The following is a 19,588-nucleotide window of genomic DNA, read 5'->3' as shown; positions in this document are numbered from 1 at the left end:
CCATGCCGCCTGCGGGCAACGCGAGGAAGAGCCATGTCATTGGACCAGCATCCATTTGGTTGAGGGACTAGCGGCAGGTAGAGAAGAGCATTGTGGAAATCCAGGGCAAGGGAATGCATGCAGGATGCCTTTGCTCATCAAGCCTGCTCATGTCTGGTCACCTTTCTGAAGCCAGTTGGACAATCAGTGGGGCCCCTATTGTGATAGGCAGCTATCGCCATGGAGACAGCTCTATACACAGAGCCCAGACCAAATCAACAGCGATGCTAGGCACACCCCTTGACACCACGGAGCTACTTCATCCACGGTTTCTTTTGCATTCCCATCTGGGACAGCCAGCCTTTGTCCTTTCTTCTCCACCTAGAAGCGGTCACGTCCCCAGGAGGCATTGGGACAAACAGAGCTGAAACCACGCCAACTGGAAGAGCAGCACCCGGCAGCCTCAGCTCCAGTGCAGTCACTCAAGGTGAGGGCTATCTCAGGGATCTTCTTGCCCTTCTATCCCCTTTGGATGGGCCAGTTCTTCCGACGCAGCAAAGTCAAAAGCGAGCCTCTCTCTCGGCATGGCACGAGACTTTGGGCACCCTTGGCTTTCCTGGCTCCCCACGGGGGCTACCTGCCAAGGAGCACTAGAGAAGTAGTGAAGGTGAGAGCAAGGTTACCACTTGGCACTTGCCAGGGACACTCAGTGGCCAGGCCTCTAGCAGCCAGTGCCTCTCCTTCCTTTACCTTCCAAGGACTTTTCTCATTTGGCCTTCATCTCCTTGCAGGCCACTGAGCATAACGCGCTTTCCCTCTTGTCTTCATGTGGGGTCCACTAGAAGTTGGCAGCCTTCCTAGGAAGGTTTTCTCAGGGGTTGGAGACTGCTGACAGCAGCAGCCTTCTCCTGACATGACCAAAACTATTTCACCACCTAACTGAGCCGCTTTTGCCCAGCGCTCCATTCTTCCTTGTCCACGTTGGATTTTTCACTCTTCCTTTTCTCTGTAGTTGACTCGATTCTCAGTGACATTTTCCACGTCCCCTCTTCGTGTCCGCCCAACCAACCTCTCCCGTTGGCCTATTTCACTTTCTGACAGGCAACACCCTGGAAAAAAGCCACAGACAAACACATGCCCGCCCATGCGCAAGGCCACACACACACACACACACACACACACACACACACAGACATGCACACAGCAATTCACACCCAGGGGACGTCAGGCATGGAGGCATGCAAGCCACCCTCTCTGTTCAGGGTTTGCCCTACAGGCAGAGACCTGATCCAGATCATTCCTCAGAGAGGCCAAGGTGTCCCGGGGCATCCAGGGCCATCTCCAGGCCTTGTGATCTGTATCTGCAGCCCGGACTCCGTTGGGTCCCCAGGAGGAAGTGGGGTTCTTGACTTTGCACATCCCTGCTCCCTGCTATCCAATTCCTTTGCATGGCATGGCTTCACCTGCCTGAAGTCATGGTCCCCGTGGAGAAAGAAGGACAAATTACAGCCCTGAGGGCCATCCCCGATCAGCCTTCACATCTGACTTGGCTCTGGGTTCTTGCTGGCACGAGTGGCACCTCTTCAGGGACAAATGACAGTTCCAGAATGGCAAACCCAAATCCTCCTGGATGGATGGACTCAGCCACCCACCTCCTGTGTTCACCAGCAATTCCCTTTGTTAGGGACTAGGTGGGGCCATAGGCTAGAAAGACAGGCCTGAGGAGAAGCTGAGCATCTGGAAAGCAATGTCCTATCTGAGCTTGATACCTACTTCCTCAAAGATTTCTCCCCTGCAGGTGCCCATTCCTTGCCCATTGGCCACTCACCTGATTCTCCATTTCTTCTCTTTGCCAGAAGGAATCGTGAGTACAGTTGTCAGTGGCACAAACAGAGCTGAAACCACCTCTAACGGAAGATCAGCAGCTGGGAGCAGCCCTTCCAGTGGCACCACACAAGGTGAGTGGGATTGCAGACATCTTCTGGGACCTTGGTGTCAGTCCTTGAAAGTGTCATTTGATTATTGGTATTCTAAATGTGAAATTCTTAACTAATGACGAACAAGTCGACATCATGTAAAGGTACGGGACTCTACTCTCTTGAAGACTAAAAGCATTGTGCATGCTAGAAAGAGAGAATATCTTATAATGGAAGTCTTGAAACTATGACTCATCGGGATGAGAGATTTTGGTAGGGTGAAATAGGATTTCAGAGATGATGGCACTGTGATTGTGTGCTTACTTGTGAATCTGGTCCTATTTGCTATTGGTTTTTAGAAATGGAATAATGAATCAGCAAAATAAGTGAGGGGATTGGACCAGTTTTCAGACTCTTTTAATTTGTATTCTGCTAGAGGTGTACTGTATTAGTTTTGGAAACTAATATTGTCTCCTCATTTTATATAGGATGTCTAGGACCAGTCTCAGGTAAGGTTATTATAATCTGCATCCCTCTCTCGCCATTCCATTACCCATGTATCTTGTACCTTCATATATGCACATACACAAACACATGATACATAAAGATACTGCATTTATTCTGAATTATTCTCTTTGCAAAAAAATAATATCAATGATTATATGCCAAATGAATTGTGGACTTTGGACACTTTAGTAGTAAAATCAGAAACAAGGGGATAAATTATTTTATGCATCACTGGAATATTTGAATAACATCTTTCCTTCGCTGATAAAAGGAAATTGTAACAAATGATTTTGTCTTGATCATTCGTCGGATAAACTATCGGAAAACCTCATTTCATGTTAAAATAATTATGTCTGTATTTCTCTTAATCAAAATAATGTCAAGAAGTAGCCTTCATATACGTGAAAGTTTTCTTCACAAGACATATCCACTTTTCTCAAGGTGAAACTAGAGGAAATACGTTTAAATTATATTATAAATCATTTAGCAAAATTACCTCACTGCTTTGGGCCTCTGTGTCCTTATCTGTAAATTGTTAGAGTCAGACTGAAAGATATATGATGTTGTTATGACATATAATTGTCTGGTTAGTTTCTGATTAGATAAAATAAGAGCTTCGTGTCATCAAGAGATATTAAACTCTGACATGGGCATCCAAGGCAAACCAAGGAATCTTCCTCTTTAGACATTTAAGAATTCTTGCCTACAATTGCTAGAAATAATTTAGAGATGATCAATTATACAGTTAGTGTAACAGATTTTTAAAACTTTCAAATTCTTATCTATGACAAAAATTATTTTATTTTTAATTATTATTAATATATTATATACATATTTAGCATGCTGTACATAATGTATTATACATTTAGAGATATCAGTTGATTATATTACAGTATATTTAAATCGTTTCTCATTTCACATTACCAGTGTGTCATGGTCCATTAGGTGAAGAAAAATCTGTGAGTACCTGTTTTCATTACATTGTTGTTGTTTGTCCATAGTTTCAAATGTACTAACATCCCTGAATTTAATTAGATTTCTAAGCAATCTTTGTATTCATAGCCTGGTGACATATGGATTATAAATTGCCACCAGTGTACCTGTAGTGATTCAAGGTCTGTAGACTGTAAGCCCAGAACATGTCCCGTTCCACCCACATGTGCAAATGGAGAGAAGTTGATACAATACAAGTCCAACGAATCTTGTTGTGAAACTGCATATTGTGGTATGTATTTTTCTTTCTTTTTTCCTCTTTACATATTTTGTTGGTGTTCTTTTCAATTTTTTTACATCACCGTTATTTCCCAAGGATTCGATTCTACCTCATCCATTTATCGCCTTGTAAAATACACCTTTTAAGTCCAATCCAGAAAAACAAATCATTGCATTGCCCATGTCTGAAAACATGTATGCCTCATTCTACACCTTTAGTCCACTGCCTGTCACGAAGAAGGAAACACATTACAGTGTGCTGGAGACAGGGTTTGTTGCTGCGTTTCTTGCTCAAAGATCTAATGCCTTTCAAAAATATTTTCCTCTACATTATTTTGGCCATCACTAATTGTTCTTAATAATCAACAAATTATATTAACATGCTGAATAATACTTAAAATATTTAATGAAGTATTTTTGTTCATAACAAAGTAATTACTTTGTTCCATATCATTTGATACATGTTTTCCTAAGTTTCTCTGAATTCTTCATTTGACATAAATGTTTCTAAGGGATAACAATATCCCATTTATATTCATATACCACAATTTGTTCATCCTCTTCCCAAATACACACCCTAATTGTTTTGCAGAATGATTGGACCAAGTAATATCCATTCCATAAATAAAATAATATCTATGAGTAAGGTTTGAATTGAAAAATGTGAATTCTGTTAGTATACAGTAATAAAAAGTGCTGATTGCATCTGTCATGAGCAGGCAGCTGTCTCAGGTTGGTTTTTTGTTTTTTTGTTCAGAGAGAAGAGTTCTGAGAAATTAGATTGCTAACAACAGGAAATATGGAGCTTTGTAGTTGACAAAAAATTCTGACATGACCGTTTTAAATTCAGGTTCTGTCCAAAGTAGAAAGTAAACTATGACAAAAACCTTGGCATTACGATGTTTGGCAAAACATTGTAAAACTTTTTTTTCACTTTTAACTTTAATCCTCCCATGGGGAAAAAAAAGTATATTTTGATGTTTTATTGTGGGACTGATTATTGTGGTACTGAATATTTTGATTGTCTTTCAGAGCCAAGAACATGTTTTCACAACCACACGGAGTATAAGGTAAAGTCTGTCAATTTCCAAATGTTGTAGTTACCAAAAATAGTTAGCTAGCATTTATATACCACTTTAAAATTTACAAGGTACTTAAAAATATTATCTCCTTTAGGCCTCAGAAGAAACCTGGAAGCTAGGCATATTTGTTATCCCCACTTTACAAATGAGGAAACTGAGCCAGGCAGAGATTGTGACTTGCCCAGGATCACTCAGCTAGTTTCTGAGATCATATTTGAACTCAGGTCTTCCTGATTCCAGCATTCTAGCACTACCTAGCAACCATATAAAGAAATTTTGAGTAAAAACAGAAATAACTGAATAAACAGACAAATAAGTGATCCAGTGTAATTTTCCATATAACTCTAGAAACACCAAAGATGTTTTTCATTTTAAAAAGTCAGTGATTGCAGTAATAACAAAATGTAGTAAGTTTTGTTTTCAAAAAAAATCACTTTGAAAGGTCGAAAAAGTACTCTACATATGGTTCCTCTTGAAAGGAGAAAATGCACATAGCCACTAAAACTCCAGAAGTAGAGATTATTGTTGATGTTCAATCATTTTAGTTGTGTTTGACTCTCTGTGACCTTATGTGGAGTTTTCTTGGCAAAGATACTAGAGTGGTTTGCCATTTCCTTCTCCAGCTAATTTTACACATGAGTAACTGAGGCAAACAGGGTTAAGTTATTTACCCAGGGTCACATGGATAGTAATTGTCTGAGGTCAGATTTGAACTCAGGAATATGAGTTTTCATGACCCCAAGCCTGACACCGTTATCTGCCAAAATGAGGATTCTTAACAGAACAAAATGTGAAAATTGCCAGATGGAATAGGCATAATTTGCAGCATTCAAATTTTTAGTATTTGAACTGCAATTAAAACTGGAAAGATGAGGCAGCTAGGTGGCGCAGTAGATAGAGCACCAGCCCTAGAGTCAGGAGGAGCTGAGTTCAAATCCTCCCTCAGACTAGACACTTGACACTAACTGTGTGACCCTGGGCAAGTCACTTAACCCCAATTGCCTAAAACAAACAAACAAAAAAAATAAAAAAAATAAAACTTGGAAGATCTGACATTCACACTTTCAGAAATTAGGGAAAGAAACACAAGATCTGCCCTTCCTTATATGGAAACTGGATTGTTTATACGCCCAACCAAGTGATGTAGTCCATGTAAAGCTGGATTTTAGCAAATGACAATTGACATTTTGGCAAGCATAACTTTTCAAAGCAAAAACTAGTCAGTAGTTCTAGGTTTTGAAATTATATAAATGATACATTTGGCATTAATACTAAGCATAAAGTAATCTAGTGACACAAAAATATTGGTATGTCTCCAGGAATATACACAAAACTTATCATAGTCATCATTTGTTCTACTAATTTAAAATGTCTTACTTGGCAGGAAACAAGCATTTTTTAGTGCCTACTATGTTCTAGGTACTATTTTAAGCATTTTATAAATATTATCTCATTTAATCCTCACAACTATCTTGGAAACTGAGTCAGACAAATTTTAAGTGATTTGCCCAGGGTCACACAGCTAGCAAATGTATGAGCCTAGATTTGAACCCAGGTCTTCCTCTTGCTCTCTATCCATTGCAGCTGTCTCAGGTTGGTTTCCTGTTTGTTTGCTCAGAGAGAAGACTTCTGAGAAATTATTTGCTAGCAACAGGAAATATAGAGCTTTGTAGTTGACAAAAAATTCTGACATGACAGGAGACAAGTGTGTTTTCAATTTAGGTTCTGTCTAAAGTAGAAAGTGAACTATGACAAAACTTTGGTTAACCAGCAGATTCTGGTTATGGAATGTTTTGGTTCATTGAAATTTCTGTTAACAGAAAAATACTTTTCAATGAAAACCTAAAGTGTTTTAGTTTTTTTTTCCTGTCATATCTATAAAGCCTTCCTTGACACCATTAGATGAAAGCATTTTCTCCCTCTTCCAAGTTTCCTAGAATACTTTGTCTTGATCTCTCCTGTCCCCCTTCACACTCTTACATGTATATAATAGTTGAGGAATTTTCAAAAATTCACATTTCCATCTAGTAGACTGCAAGTTCTTCAAATTCAGGAATTACGTGTTGTTTTTTTCTCTGTGATTCCCCATTGCCTGGAATGGTAGTTTGCACATGTTGTTCAGTCATTTCAAATTCTTCATATCCAATTCATGGTGTCCCCATGGTGTCTAATTCCTGGTGCCCAATTCTTTGTGGCCCCTTGGACCATAGCACACCAATGCTGTCCATGTGGTCTTCTTGGCAAAGGTACTGAGAGTGATTTGCCATTTTCTTCTCCAGTAGATTAAGGCAAACAGAGGGTAAGTGACTTGCCCAGGGTCACACAGTTAGTAAGTGTCTGAGGATGGATTTGAGCTCAGGTCTCCCTGACTCCAGGCCTAGCGCTCTATACACTCAACCACTTAACTGTCTCCAACCTTGCACATAGTAGGTGCTTAACAAATATTGGATAGAAATTGAATTAAAGTATAATGCCTATAATTAAATTCTAGTTTGAAGATCAAGTACTTTTCAATTCATCCGGGCCACCAAGCAGAATATGAATTACATCATTGTATAGTGACAGAGATGTAAAAAGTATGGGAAGCTTTGGGCTGTGCCTGCACTGATCCTAGGACATACCTTCTATGTTACTTTATTTTGATTATGTCCCTCTCACAAAATCTCTATGATCAGCTTATTTTCTTGTGATTTAACTGTTTTACTTCAACTGTACAGAGTTAGGATTACTTACTGGATTTTTGTTAACAAATTCTCCACTAAAATACTATTCCAATATTGCATCATAGCATAGAGATGAATCTGAGTTCTTGGAAGATGTGCAAATTCTAAGAAGTTCTACCAAGGCTTCAAGTGTGCCAGGTGATGGACTACATGTTGGTTTTCTGTGGACCAACCTAACAAGGTTCAAAGAGGAATGTTATCAAACAGGAATGTCTGCCAAATGGTGAATTCTTCCACCATAGCACCACTCAAAAATGGTCTGCTGCTATGACAGGGTTGTAAAGGGTACTGGTGAGGACAATACTCATGTTGACAAAAGTATTGAAGTTAAACAGTCTCAATTCATAATGAAATTGATGAAAAGTCGCTTTAAGTTCAAATGTGTATCTGGATAGATTTTTTTTTCATTTTCTTTGTGATAATAGATTTTATGTACTATCTAATGTATAAGGGTTCTCACTGGAATCTTAAAGTGAAAAGAAAACAATATATGTCTCCATTTTTAGTAATACCAAGATACAAGATCTAATAATAACATGTTTATGGTGTTTTTTCCCAGATTGGTGCATCATTTGATGATCTCCATAACCCATGTGTGTCCTATTTCTGTACTCAAAATGGCTTTGTCACAAAGGTCCAAGATTGCCCAAAGCAAAATTGGTGCTCAGAGGTATGTCAGTCTATGAATAAATAAGTGAAAATATGCAATGAATCTAAAAAAAAAAAGTAAATGTCTCTTTCTCTTTAATAAAATTTTGGCTCTAACATGGATAAAATTTTTTGTACCTTCTATAAATTCTCAGAAGAATTTGCCTTTGTCTAAGACCAAATAATTGTAGACGTTCAAATTTATAAACTCTGCCAACTAAATATATTTTTCAAATTTGTAAGATATTTTCAGTATTTAGGTATCTGAAGCAAGCCTTACAACTTAAAATATTTGGTAGAGAAAAGCTCCTTGAGAGTTTTTCTCTACTAAAAAGAAAAATGATCAATTTCCTCCAAAAACTTAGAATTGGAGTGAATCAAATTTGATATGCCCATACAAATTATTCTCTCTCTCTCTCTCTCTCTCTCTCTCTCTCTAACACACACACACACACACACACACACACGGATTATACAAGTTGGCAGCAGATGTGTGATGTAAGACAGTGAAAAGGAAAGAGGGGAAAATGGAATAAATGAATCTGCTCACCTTAGACCCAGTGGAGTAGATGAATGAGTGAAGTAAGGTTAAAGCTGAAAAATGAAAACAATTGGAAGTTTTAATTATCTCTTGAAAGTAAAAGAATTCCAAAATTATATGTAACTACAATTTTTTTATAAAGCTTATGTACTTAAAGGGCTAAAATTAAAAGATTTACGAAGCACTTAATATGCAATATCCTATTTGGTCACATATATATTTATATATTTTTAAAACAGAGATATGTATATATACATATATGTATATTACATGTAGTATAATATGTAAGTAATATATTTTGCATGTAATCTACTGTTTTCCCTCTTCTATCCTTTCACTGTACTCCCTGTTATTTAATTCTATTTCAAAATTATGAGTGGTTTTCAGTAGAATTGTAACATGGGTAATTAATTGGTTCACTGCTAAAGGTGTTTTTCATGACAAAATCATGCATTGTACATAGTACAATAACATAGTACAAAATATTTAAGATAATGGTTTGAGGTTCCTAGAGTGGTATTGGAGGAAGGCAACTCATAGGTAGCAAAGTCGACATTGAGATGTTTCCAAAAGAATTAAAAGTAAGAATGTAATTTACTAATTGAAAACACTACTCAAAACTACATTTTTTTGTTCTCTATCCCCTTTTTTTCTCTATATGGGCTTGATAATATTTTTAATTTAAATAAAATTTTGGATTTCCTTTCTCTTCCTTAAATTAAAAAATTGAAGCCTCCAGTTTATATTACCATTTAATGTTTCATTTTTTTAGCTTTGATCTTATCTCACTAAACATGTCCCTATCCAGGTCTAAGATGAGTCCATTAATTTGTCCCATTTCACTGTGGGTATAATATTTAATGAATCAATAATAATGTATAAAAACTCATTTCTACTAAAACCTTTTCTACTGTTTTTTTCCCTACCTTTCTAGGAAAACAGAATATATGATTCAAAAAAATGTTGCTACACTTGTGAGTATACTTATAATACCTAAAGATAATTCCATCTCCTGAAAACAACAGTTTGTTTCAAATAAAATTACAATGCATAAATAGAAAATCTCGTGTATTTTAACATAGCACATAATGTAAGTTTTTTTATTTGTACTAATTACAGAATATCAATAGCAGATAGTGTGTTTTATCATTAATCCTTTGGGATTGTCTTGGATCATTGTTTTGCTGAGAATAGCTAAATCATTCACAGTTCTTCATTGAACAATATTGCTGTTACTGTGTACAACATTCTTCTGGTTCTATTCACTATATTCACTATACTTACTATGTCCATGTCTTTCCAGGTTTTTCTGAAATCACCCTGCTTGTCATTTCTTATAGCACAATATTATTCCATTACAATCATAAACCACAAATTGTTTAGCCATTCCCCAATTGATGGGCATCTCTTTGGAGAAATCATGCTTCATCATAAGTCCTCTAGATTCACAAATGGCTATGGTTTTAGTCATAATTCTAACAACTTTCAAAGTCATTTCATTGTTGTTATATAAATTGTTTTGGTTTTATATGTTTCATTCTTTAGAAGTTTATAAAAGTCCTCAGAATTATTTATTTACATAATAGTGATTCTACAGTATATAAATTGTTCTTCTGGTTCTTCATAATTCAATCTATATCAGATCATATAAATCTTTCTATGTTTTTTTAAAAACATTTATTTTCTTATTTGTTATCACACAATCACATTTATAAACCAGAGCTTATTGAGTACTTCCTCCATTGGTTTTAGTTTCCAGTTTTTTGCCATCACAAAAAGAGTTGCTATAAAAAAAGATTTTTTTCCTATTTCTTTGATATCTTTTGAGTACAAGTTTAGCAGTGGTATGTCTAGATCATAGGGCATATACTGTTTAGTAAATTTTTAGATATAATTACAAATTACTTTCCAGAGTTGTTGTACCTACTCACAGTATGCCAATACCAGCAGTATGTCAATATTTCTCTTTCCCACAACCCTTCCATCATTTACCATTTTGCATTTTTTGGTAATCTTTCCCATTCTGATGGGTGGAGATAGACTGTCAGAATTGCTTTCATCTGTATTTATCTAGTTAGTAGCATTTTGGAGCACTTTTTCATATGGTATAATCTTGGTTTCTTCCCTTGAGAATGGTCTGTTACAAATAGGTCTAACCTTAGTCATTTGGAGAATGGCTCTTTTTTCTTATAAATTTGTATCAGTTCCTTATATATCTTGGAAACAAGACCTTTATCAGAGAAACATGGTAGCAATAATGATTTTTTTTAATAATTGATTGTTTCCCTCTTAATTTTAACTTTGTAATATTTCTTTGTGCAAAAAACTTTTAAAGTTTTATGTAATCAAAACTTTGTAACCATTTTAACTTTTGCTATCCTTTCTTTTTCTTTTTTGTCATGAACTTTTTTCTTCTATCCATTGATAAGAGGTTTTTTTTTCTAATTACTTTATGATGTGATACATATATATATTACATATATATGACCTTTACATATATATACATACATACATATATATACATATATATCTGTATAGGAGCTTATGTTTGTATAAAGTGTGGAGTGTTGGCTTAAATTTAATTTATTTCATATTATTGTCCAATTTCCCAGCAGCTCTTGTCAAATAGTAAGTCATTATCTGCCTCAGCTGGGATCCTTGTGTTAATCAAACACCAACATATTAGATAGAATCCCATTTGTATATTTTATATCTAATCTATTGCACTGAACAATCTCTCTATTATTTAACCAGTGCCAAATTGTTTTAATTATTATTGCTTTGTAATGTAATTATATATAAATATAATCTGTCACTTCTAGGCCCTTTTCCTTCCCATACCTTTTCATTGTTTCTCTTGAGATTCTTGACCTTTTTTCACTTCCAGTGAATTCTGTTGTTATTTTCCTGTGTGTGTATAAAATAATTCCTTTGGTAGCTGGATTGGTATGACATTGAATAAACAAATTAATGTATGTGGCATTGCCATTTTTATTATATTGATTCATCTTATCCATCAGGAAATAATGTTTTCCTTATCATGTAGGTCTGCATTTCTATAAACAATGGGTTATAGTTACATTTATGTAGTTTTCATGTGTATCTTGGAAGGTGGACTCCTAAGTTTTTTATACATGCTGTGGTAATTTTAAAAAGAATTGCTCTTTCTCTCTTTTCCTAATAAGTTTTACTGGTATTATCCTGGTACCTCTGATAAAAATAGTAGAATCAAAGAAGGAACAGGTTTGGGTAAATTAGTAAGCTCACTTTTGAATATGTTAAATTTGAGATGGAGAGGGAGAGGTAGAGATGTCTGGCAGGCAGTTGGATATGTGAATGTACATCACATGTTTGAGACAGAGGTCAGAGAAAGAGAGTTGGAAGTTATTGGTATAGAAGTATTAGTTGAAGCTATGGAACTGTAGAGCTTGCTCAGGGAGTGAAAAAAAAAAAGAAAGTTTAAGACAGAACTTCAATTGAACATTCATCTTAGAGAATTTAAAAGAAGATGAGGAGCCAGTAAAAGAAAGAGAGAAGGAATTAAAGAGGTAAAAGTAATTTAGGTGACTATAGTGTTGCTGAAGCCAGAGGGAGAGACTCATTAGCAAATGGAGGTGATAAACAGTGTCCAGTGTCACAGAGCAGCACTGGACTCGATGAAGCTAATGACTAAAAATAATATAGAAATTAGATAATAATTGGTGACTTTTGAAGAGTGGTTTCATTAGTGCAGTGGACAAAGAAACCTGATATTAAGGGATTGAGGAGACAGAACATGCTAAGACAAAAAGGTATTGAATGTAGTCAATTCAAAAGGTATGAGGAAGGATAGAAGCTATAGCTATGTGGAGTAAAAGGGCTAAGAGAATGCTTTTTATGGATTAGGAAAAACTGAGCATTTTTGTAGGCATATAGGAAGGAGTCAGTGGCAGGGTGGAGGGAAGAAGAGGGGGGAAAAAAGAGATTGAGGTTGAAGATGCATTAGAATGAACAAGGGTAAAGGTAGCAAGAAATCAGCCTTCACCAGGCTTAGAATAACCTCTACCTGAGAGAAGTTGTATCTATTCCCTCAATGGATGATGATAATGAGACATTTGAAGGAGTAAACAAGGGCAGTTAGGCTAACTTCCAGTGGATTATCATCATCATCATCATCATAGCTAACATTTATGTAGCATTTGCTATGTGTCAAGGATTGTGCTAAATACTTGGAAATCATTATCTCATTTGATTCTCACAACAATTCCTGGGAGGAATGTGCTATCAACCCCATTTTATGGATGAGAAAACCGAGGCAAATAGAGGTTAAATGACTTGCCTAAGGTCACACAGTAAGTGTCTGAGGCCATATTTGAACTCAGGTCTTCTTGACTCCAGGACCAACACTCTGTCTACTACAGTATTCCCACTGAAGAAGCTACGTATCATCTGCTGTTTAGAACAAGCTTGGTTTGGAACATCATATTCATGAAAACAAATTTGCAATTTCACTCCCTGCACAAGTCCTACATTCTAGGCATTTTTTATCACAAATTTATATATGCAATCACTAAGAGGATCAGGTAAGAAGGAGAGTGTATGGATAATTCAGCACAATGCATCACAATTACTGGGGAAAACATGCTTCATCAGAAAGTGGGGCATTAACACTGAATTTGAGGTGGTTTTCTTCATCTATAAAATGAAAGAACTTCTGAGGTCCCCTCCGGTTGAAAATTTTTCCACATAATGGTGTATTTTAGAAATGTTTTTTTTCTTTTGATGAGTTTGATAAGTGACATGTTTATAATGCATTTGTTTAAAAGAACATTTCAGAAATATGAATGTGCTGTTGTATCTTGACCAACAAGTACAGGAAGCTTCTTGATGAATTTTTAGCTTGATAGTATCTTGCTATTTTTTTTGTTTGTTTTGTTTTGTTTTTTAGCATTTGACAATTTAAACCATTAGTTTTGTCAATGACATTCCTTTTGTTTTAGGTAAGGAAGACTGCAAACCAGTTCCTGTGAATGTAACTGTTGAATACAAAGGCTGTACAAAGAAGGTTGAGATGGCAAAATGTAGTGGGGAATGCAAAAAAATGTTTGTGTAAGTTAGGTTTTCTTTCCAAATGTTTGGGGTAGCACCTTTTTAACAGTTTGGAGGTAACTGAACTTTATGAACTTTTTTCAAATACTCAAATGGATCTGTAGTCTCATCAATTTGGATCTTGCATCCAGTAATGCAGTGATTGCAACTAACCCATACCTGTGTATCCTGCACAACTTTTATATGGAGAAGATATTACATGGGAACAATATTAAAAAGACTTTGAGTCAAGGTTTTTAAAAATGAATATATAGAATTCTAAATTCATATCAATAAAAAGAAATCTTTGTAGCTTATTATGTATGCTCATTAAGTAACCTTCTAAGTGTGCCTTTCATAGTTTGGAGAATACAGAACAAAAGATTCACTTTCATTTAGTTGAAGGACTCAGGCAAGGTCATCATTTAACAAGCCCACAAGTTGACATGTTTGGATTTTATATTATATATGTATTACACATACATACGTACATATATATCTTACATTGTTTCTTTGTATACTTTTTAACATTAGAACAAACATGGCTATTGTGAGCAGCAATACATGTCTATATACCATATTTAGACAATTTAATGTCTGATTTACTATTGAGCTTACAGTATGAATTATACAACAGAATCAATTTTTCTTCTTTAATTTATGTTATCCATCTACTAGCACTAATTTGATCAGAAATTTATAGGGAAGGGAATAAAAATTTATACAGTGCTAGGCATTGTGCTAAGCTCTTTTACAAATATTACCTCATTTGATCCTCAAAACAACTCTGGTAGTAAGTGGCATTATTATTCCCTTTTTAAGTAATAATTGAGAAAACGGAAACAAATGGAAGTCAAGTAATTTGCCTAGGGTCACAAAGCTAGTAAGTGTCTGAGGCCAAATTTGAACTTTAGACTTCCTGATTCCATATCCAGTGCTCCATCTACTGCACAACTAGATGCCTTGCAGAAGAAAGAGAAAAATATAAACCAGAAAAAGATGAGTTATTTCATGAAGAGCAGTAAGACCAGATTAATTAAAAAGAAAACAAATCTGACATTAGTGTGAAGGACAAATTGAAGGGCCATAGAATAGAGAAGAATAGAACTACTAAGAGGCCATGGTGGTAGTCCAGATATGTGACAAGGAGGCTTATACTCACTTGATATCACTGGGAATAGAGTAAAGGTCATTCATGGATCCTTGACACAAGAGTTCTAAAATGACTGTTCATGTTGTCTTTTCTTTTAGGTATAACTATGAAACATTTCAAGTGGAAAACTCATGTATGTGCTGCCAAGAAGATATGTATGAGAATAGAGAAGTCGCCCTTAGTTGTCCGAAAAAGAAAACATTGCCTTACACATACAGACATACCATCTCTTGCTCATGCAAGAATCTTTGTTCAAGCTCTACAGTATTTTAATTTAAAGGAGGAATTCCCTCTTTGTTTGTAACTGTGAATAAGATATCTCCAAGTATAAAAACCTAGACAAAAAGTGAGGATAAAAATGTTATTCTCTATACTAAAAAATGCAATAGTATTTCAAAGTAAGGTATTGCGTTCTCTTATTAATTGTATCTTATAAATAAATGCTTCTTTGCAAGATATCAGTGTGAATAGATCTTAATTTGGCACATGGTATAACATGTACTGCAAGGAGAACCACAATAACAAACATTTCAAATGCTCTCTCAGAAGTGCCAACGGGGAAAGAAACTCAATGAAGCTCTCCCCTACCCTCACCTCCAATTCCTGATTCTTCATTTTATTTGTCCTTGAAAAGACTTCCTGTAGTTTGTCTGGGAGCACAAAAAAGAAAAAGTCGTAGATGCACACACTGTTAACCATGTTGGCAGCAGAATGCAATTGGCTCAGACTGACAACTTCAGGTATAACCAAGCACAGACATGTACCTTCTCTGACCTGATAGTAAGAGAGTTGAGACATAAAACCAGAGGTACAAGCTGCCTACTGGGACTATAGGAAGCCAACCTTTGCAGGGTAAGCCAGGTCTGAAGCAGAGTGGCAATCTGAGAAAGCTGAATTAGCAATTTTTGAGATCTATGTCAGCTGGTGATAGAAGGACAAACTTTCCTCTCCAGTAGTTCCTTGCTCCACTTGATAAACCCACATAAACCCATAAACCCAGGCATATAATTCCTTCTCCTTTTCCTTTAACCACTAACAGAAAGTAGACAATGAGAGGAGGTTTTTTCCATTTCAGGAAATAGTTAAAAGAATTGGTAGAAGGGAATCAGACTGAGTACTCCACATAGTTCATAAAGGTATTAATTGTTTTCTTTGAACAACTAAATTGTATATGGTGTGCCTTTCCTATGAAATAATGTAAAATACACAGGACAGGTAAAATCGAAAGGAATCTAGTAAATGAGAGGTAGGTTCAGAGTCACAGAAATACCCAAACTAGATTTCCATAATTTTAACATTTTCTATTTTCTCCCCCCCCCATATCTAGTCAGTCCTAAATTAGGGTCAGCATCCAAGTTCCATAAGTTGATTAAGTTTCAGGCAGTTGGAAAGGGGAGTAATATAAGAGTTTGCAAGTTGCAGTATAGAAACAGTAGCCTTTGGAAAATCAGAACATGTGCACTGAATACCACCTCAAAAACATCACTTGACTGGTAGCCAAAATATATACAACAATCTAGCTAGTTGATTAATTAACAAAGTAACAGTCTGTTCTACCGTAGGTTGAAAAAATCAGAGAAATTAGCCAGGTATGATTGTTGTTAGGTCTATAGCACCACCAAGTGTACAATTATCCCATACTATCTGTCATATTAGCAATAATATCACCTAATTTTTAAAGTCTCTCTAATCCAAAGATCTCAAAGCACATAACAGTTTGTCTCTGCAATCTCCCAATGAAATAGGTCCTACATGCTAGTGTGATATAAACAAAATTGTACCAAACACTCAACTCCAACACTTAATAAGTAAGTAAACAGTTTTGGAGTGTAATTTAGCTATGAGACAGTTTGAGATGTCTAAGAAGCAGCTGAAGATTCAAGACCAAAGGTCAAGAGACAGGTTAGGGCTATACAAGTAGATCTGAGAGTCATCTGCATTCAGGTGGAAATGACAAGAGATGAAATCACTAAGTGAAATATGTAATTATGGACACATCAACTTTGAGGATCATTAATTCTCTCATTTGTAAAATAGGTATTCTAATACTTGTACTACCTACCTCACAGATAATAATACTTTACAAACCTAATGTGAATTCATTTAGAAATAGGGAAATTGAAGCATCAAGAAACTAAATTGCTAAGGGCATAGAGAATAAGACCATGAAAATTTAGTAATGTATATAAAATTATTTAGTCAACTGTCATTTATTAAATGCTTACTATGTGCCAAACACTGTCTAAGCACTGGTTTTGCATGTATAAATGATAGACACGGGATAAATTGGGGTTAATCCCAGAGGAAAAGCACTAAGTTTAAGGAAGGTGGGACTTTAGATGAGAATTGAAGGAAGTTAGGGAAGCTAAAAGGTAGAAATGAAGAGGCAGAACATTTCAAGTGTGAGCAACAGTCAAGCAAAGAATGTGGAGTTGAGAGAAGTGCCTTGTTCAAGGAATAGCAGGGAAGTCAGTGTCACTGGATCACACTGGAGATGTAAGAAGACTGGAAAGCTGGGAAGGGCCCAGAATATGAAAGCCAAACAGAAGGTTTTATTTTATTCCAGAGGTAACAGGGATGTCCTATAGACTGTTAAATTGGGAAGAGATATGGTCTGACTTGCATGTTAGGAAGATCAATTTAACAGCTGAATGGAGGATGGATTGGTGTGGGGATAGGCCTAAAGCGAGGAAACCAACCAGGAAGCTATTTCAATAGTCCAGGGATGAGATGATAAGGACCTGTATCAAAGCAACTGCAGTGCCAGAAGAGAGAAGAGGGCACAAAGATAAGACTTGACAACAAATTGGATATGAGGCAGGTGGTGGGGTGCTGTAAAAGTGATAAATTAAGGATGACAAATTGTGAGCCTGGGTGAGAGAGAGGATGGTGGTACCCTTGACAGCAATAAGAAAGTTAGGAAAAGTGAATAGTTGGGGGAAATTATTAGTTCAGTTTGGGACGGTTTGGGAGTTTAAGATGTCTATAAGACATCCAATTCATGATGCATAATAAGCAGCTGAAGGTTCAAAACTGGAGGTTAGGTTAGAGTTAGGTTAAGTTAGGTTAAGGTTAGGGTTAGACAATTAAATCTGAAAGTCATCTGTATTTGGATGGAAACCATGGAGATCAAGTGAAATACAATAGAAGGAAAAGAGAAGAGATCTCAGGACAGAACTTTGGGGACCCTCTTGCCCCCATAGTGGGTGTGACTTGCATGAAGATGCAGCAAAGGAGATGAAGAAGTAGCATTCATACAGGTAGGAGAACCAGGAGAGAACAATGTAACAAAAACCTAAATAGAAGAGAGTCTCAAGAAGAAGAGTATAATTGACAGTGTCAAGGGCTACAGAGAGGTCAAAAAGGATTAAAACTGAAAAAAGGCCATATTTACAATTGAGAGATTAGTAACTTGGGAGAGAGCAAACTGCTAAGAGTTAAGATGATAGAGGAAAGGAAGTAGAAGCACCTATAGACTTCTCTTCCTCAAACTTCTTTAAGGAGTTTACCAAAAAAAAAAAAAGTATGATAGCTAGTGGATCCCCACCAGAAGAATGAGTGAGGGGTTTTAGAGGATGAAGAGACATGGGCATGTTTGAAGTCAGTAGGGAAGCAGTCAGTAGGTGGGGACCTATTGAAGATACATGAGAGAGTAGGGATGATAGAAGGAACAAACTTCTGGATGCTTCAGCAAGAAGTCATGTAAAACAGGGGTGGAGGAGCTGATCATGGCAGAAGGCATTTGTAATGTGAGATAAGGAGGAGAGAAGGAATGACAACAGATTATAATCAGATAAAGGAACTTCAAGGTTCATGAACATGGACCTACCTTTGTCATCATTACCACCACCAACTGTTGATCAACTGCTCATTAAGAGGAAAATAAACATGGGAGGCCTGAAAGTAGCAGCTCTCTCCAAGTACCATTCCTACTTCTAGCCCAGCCCCTTCACATCCACCATTCAGGGAAGCAACTCCTATGAAGAAGGGGACATCCATTCCTATCAACTGCCAACCAGTTACCACCCACCAAACAGGCAAACCAGTCCAGCTGAAGAAGCAAGGAACTATTCAAGAGAGACAAGAGACATCATGTGCCAGGAAAGTCAAGCTACTGCAATCATCACTTTGATCACCATCTCTCCTCAGATCCTTCTGAATATGGTCCAGGAACCCGAACCCAATACTTTGAAAATAGGACTACATCCAGCCCAATGCCCTCAGACATTATCATAAGAATCTCCACATGCACCCTCGCAATTGCTTTTGTAGCCATAGCTACTTAGAAAATAAAGTTCTTGCCACCAAAGTCCTTGACATTGTCAAACAATTCAACATCAGAAACTGATTTTATTGTATCAATAAAATTGATATTTAAAAAGATATTATCAGCAGCTTTGCTGCTATAGCCTAAGGACCATGGGACCTTTTCATCTCATTTGCAGATGAAACTTTTTCCCATTAGAATATGAGCTCTTGGAGAGCAGGGATTGTCTTTTCTATTTGTAGCCCAGTACTTAGTGCAGAGCTTTACACTTAATGAATTCTTTATTCATTTATTCACAGATCTTTCATACTTGCATCTTATTACAGTAACTCAGAGAAGTTTGAGTATTGCAACAAGATTCATCATAAAAAAATTTTTTTTTTTTTACATTTTACCTGTAAGTGGCAGTAAGTCCTTGCTTGTTGGGAAGGAGAATTGAGGATCAAAATGATAATATATTACAGATAATGAGAGGAGATCTGTTCCAGATGTG

General features: G+C 36.4%; 1 protein-coding gene across 1 annotated transcript; it reads left to right on the top strand.

The window, feature by feature from the left end:
• Positions 1 to 293: 293 nt before the first annotated feature.
• On the top strand, positions 294 to 15,173 carry LOC114042361 (submaxillary mucin-like protein; the record flags this gene model as incomplete). The annotated part of the gene is made up of 10 exons (XM_027861039.1): positions 294 to 466; positions 1,836 to 1,937; positions 2,384 to 2,404; positions 3,330 to 3,361; positions 3,465 to 3,627; positions 4,647 to 4,684; positions 7,979 to 8,089; positions 9,543 to 9,582; positions 13,588 to 13,696; positions 14,927 to 15,173. Coding segments are annotated over 10 exons (964 nt in total), but the record flags the coding sequence as incomplete, so codon positions are not given.
• Positions 15,174 to 19,588: the final 4,415 nt, after the last annotated feature.

Source organism: Vombatus ursinus, unplaced genomic scaffold (genome assembly GCF_900497805.2).
Source record: "Vombatus ursinus unplaced genomic scaffold, bare-nosed wombat genome assembly UNPS02014403.1, whole genome shotgun sequence".
NCBI classification, from domain to species: Eukaryota; Metazoa; Chordata; class Mammalia; order Diprotodontia; family Vombatidae; genus Vombatus; species Vombatus ursinus.
The sequence above is the reverse complement of the archived record's forward strand: the minus strand, read 5'-3'. Positions and strand labels throughout refer to the sequence as shown.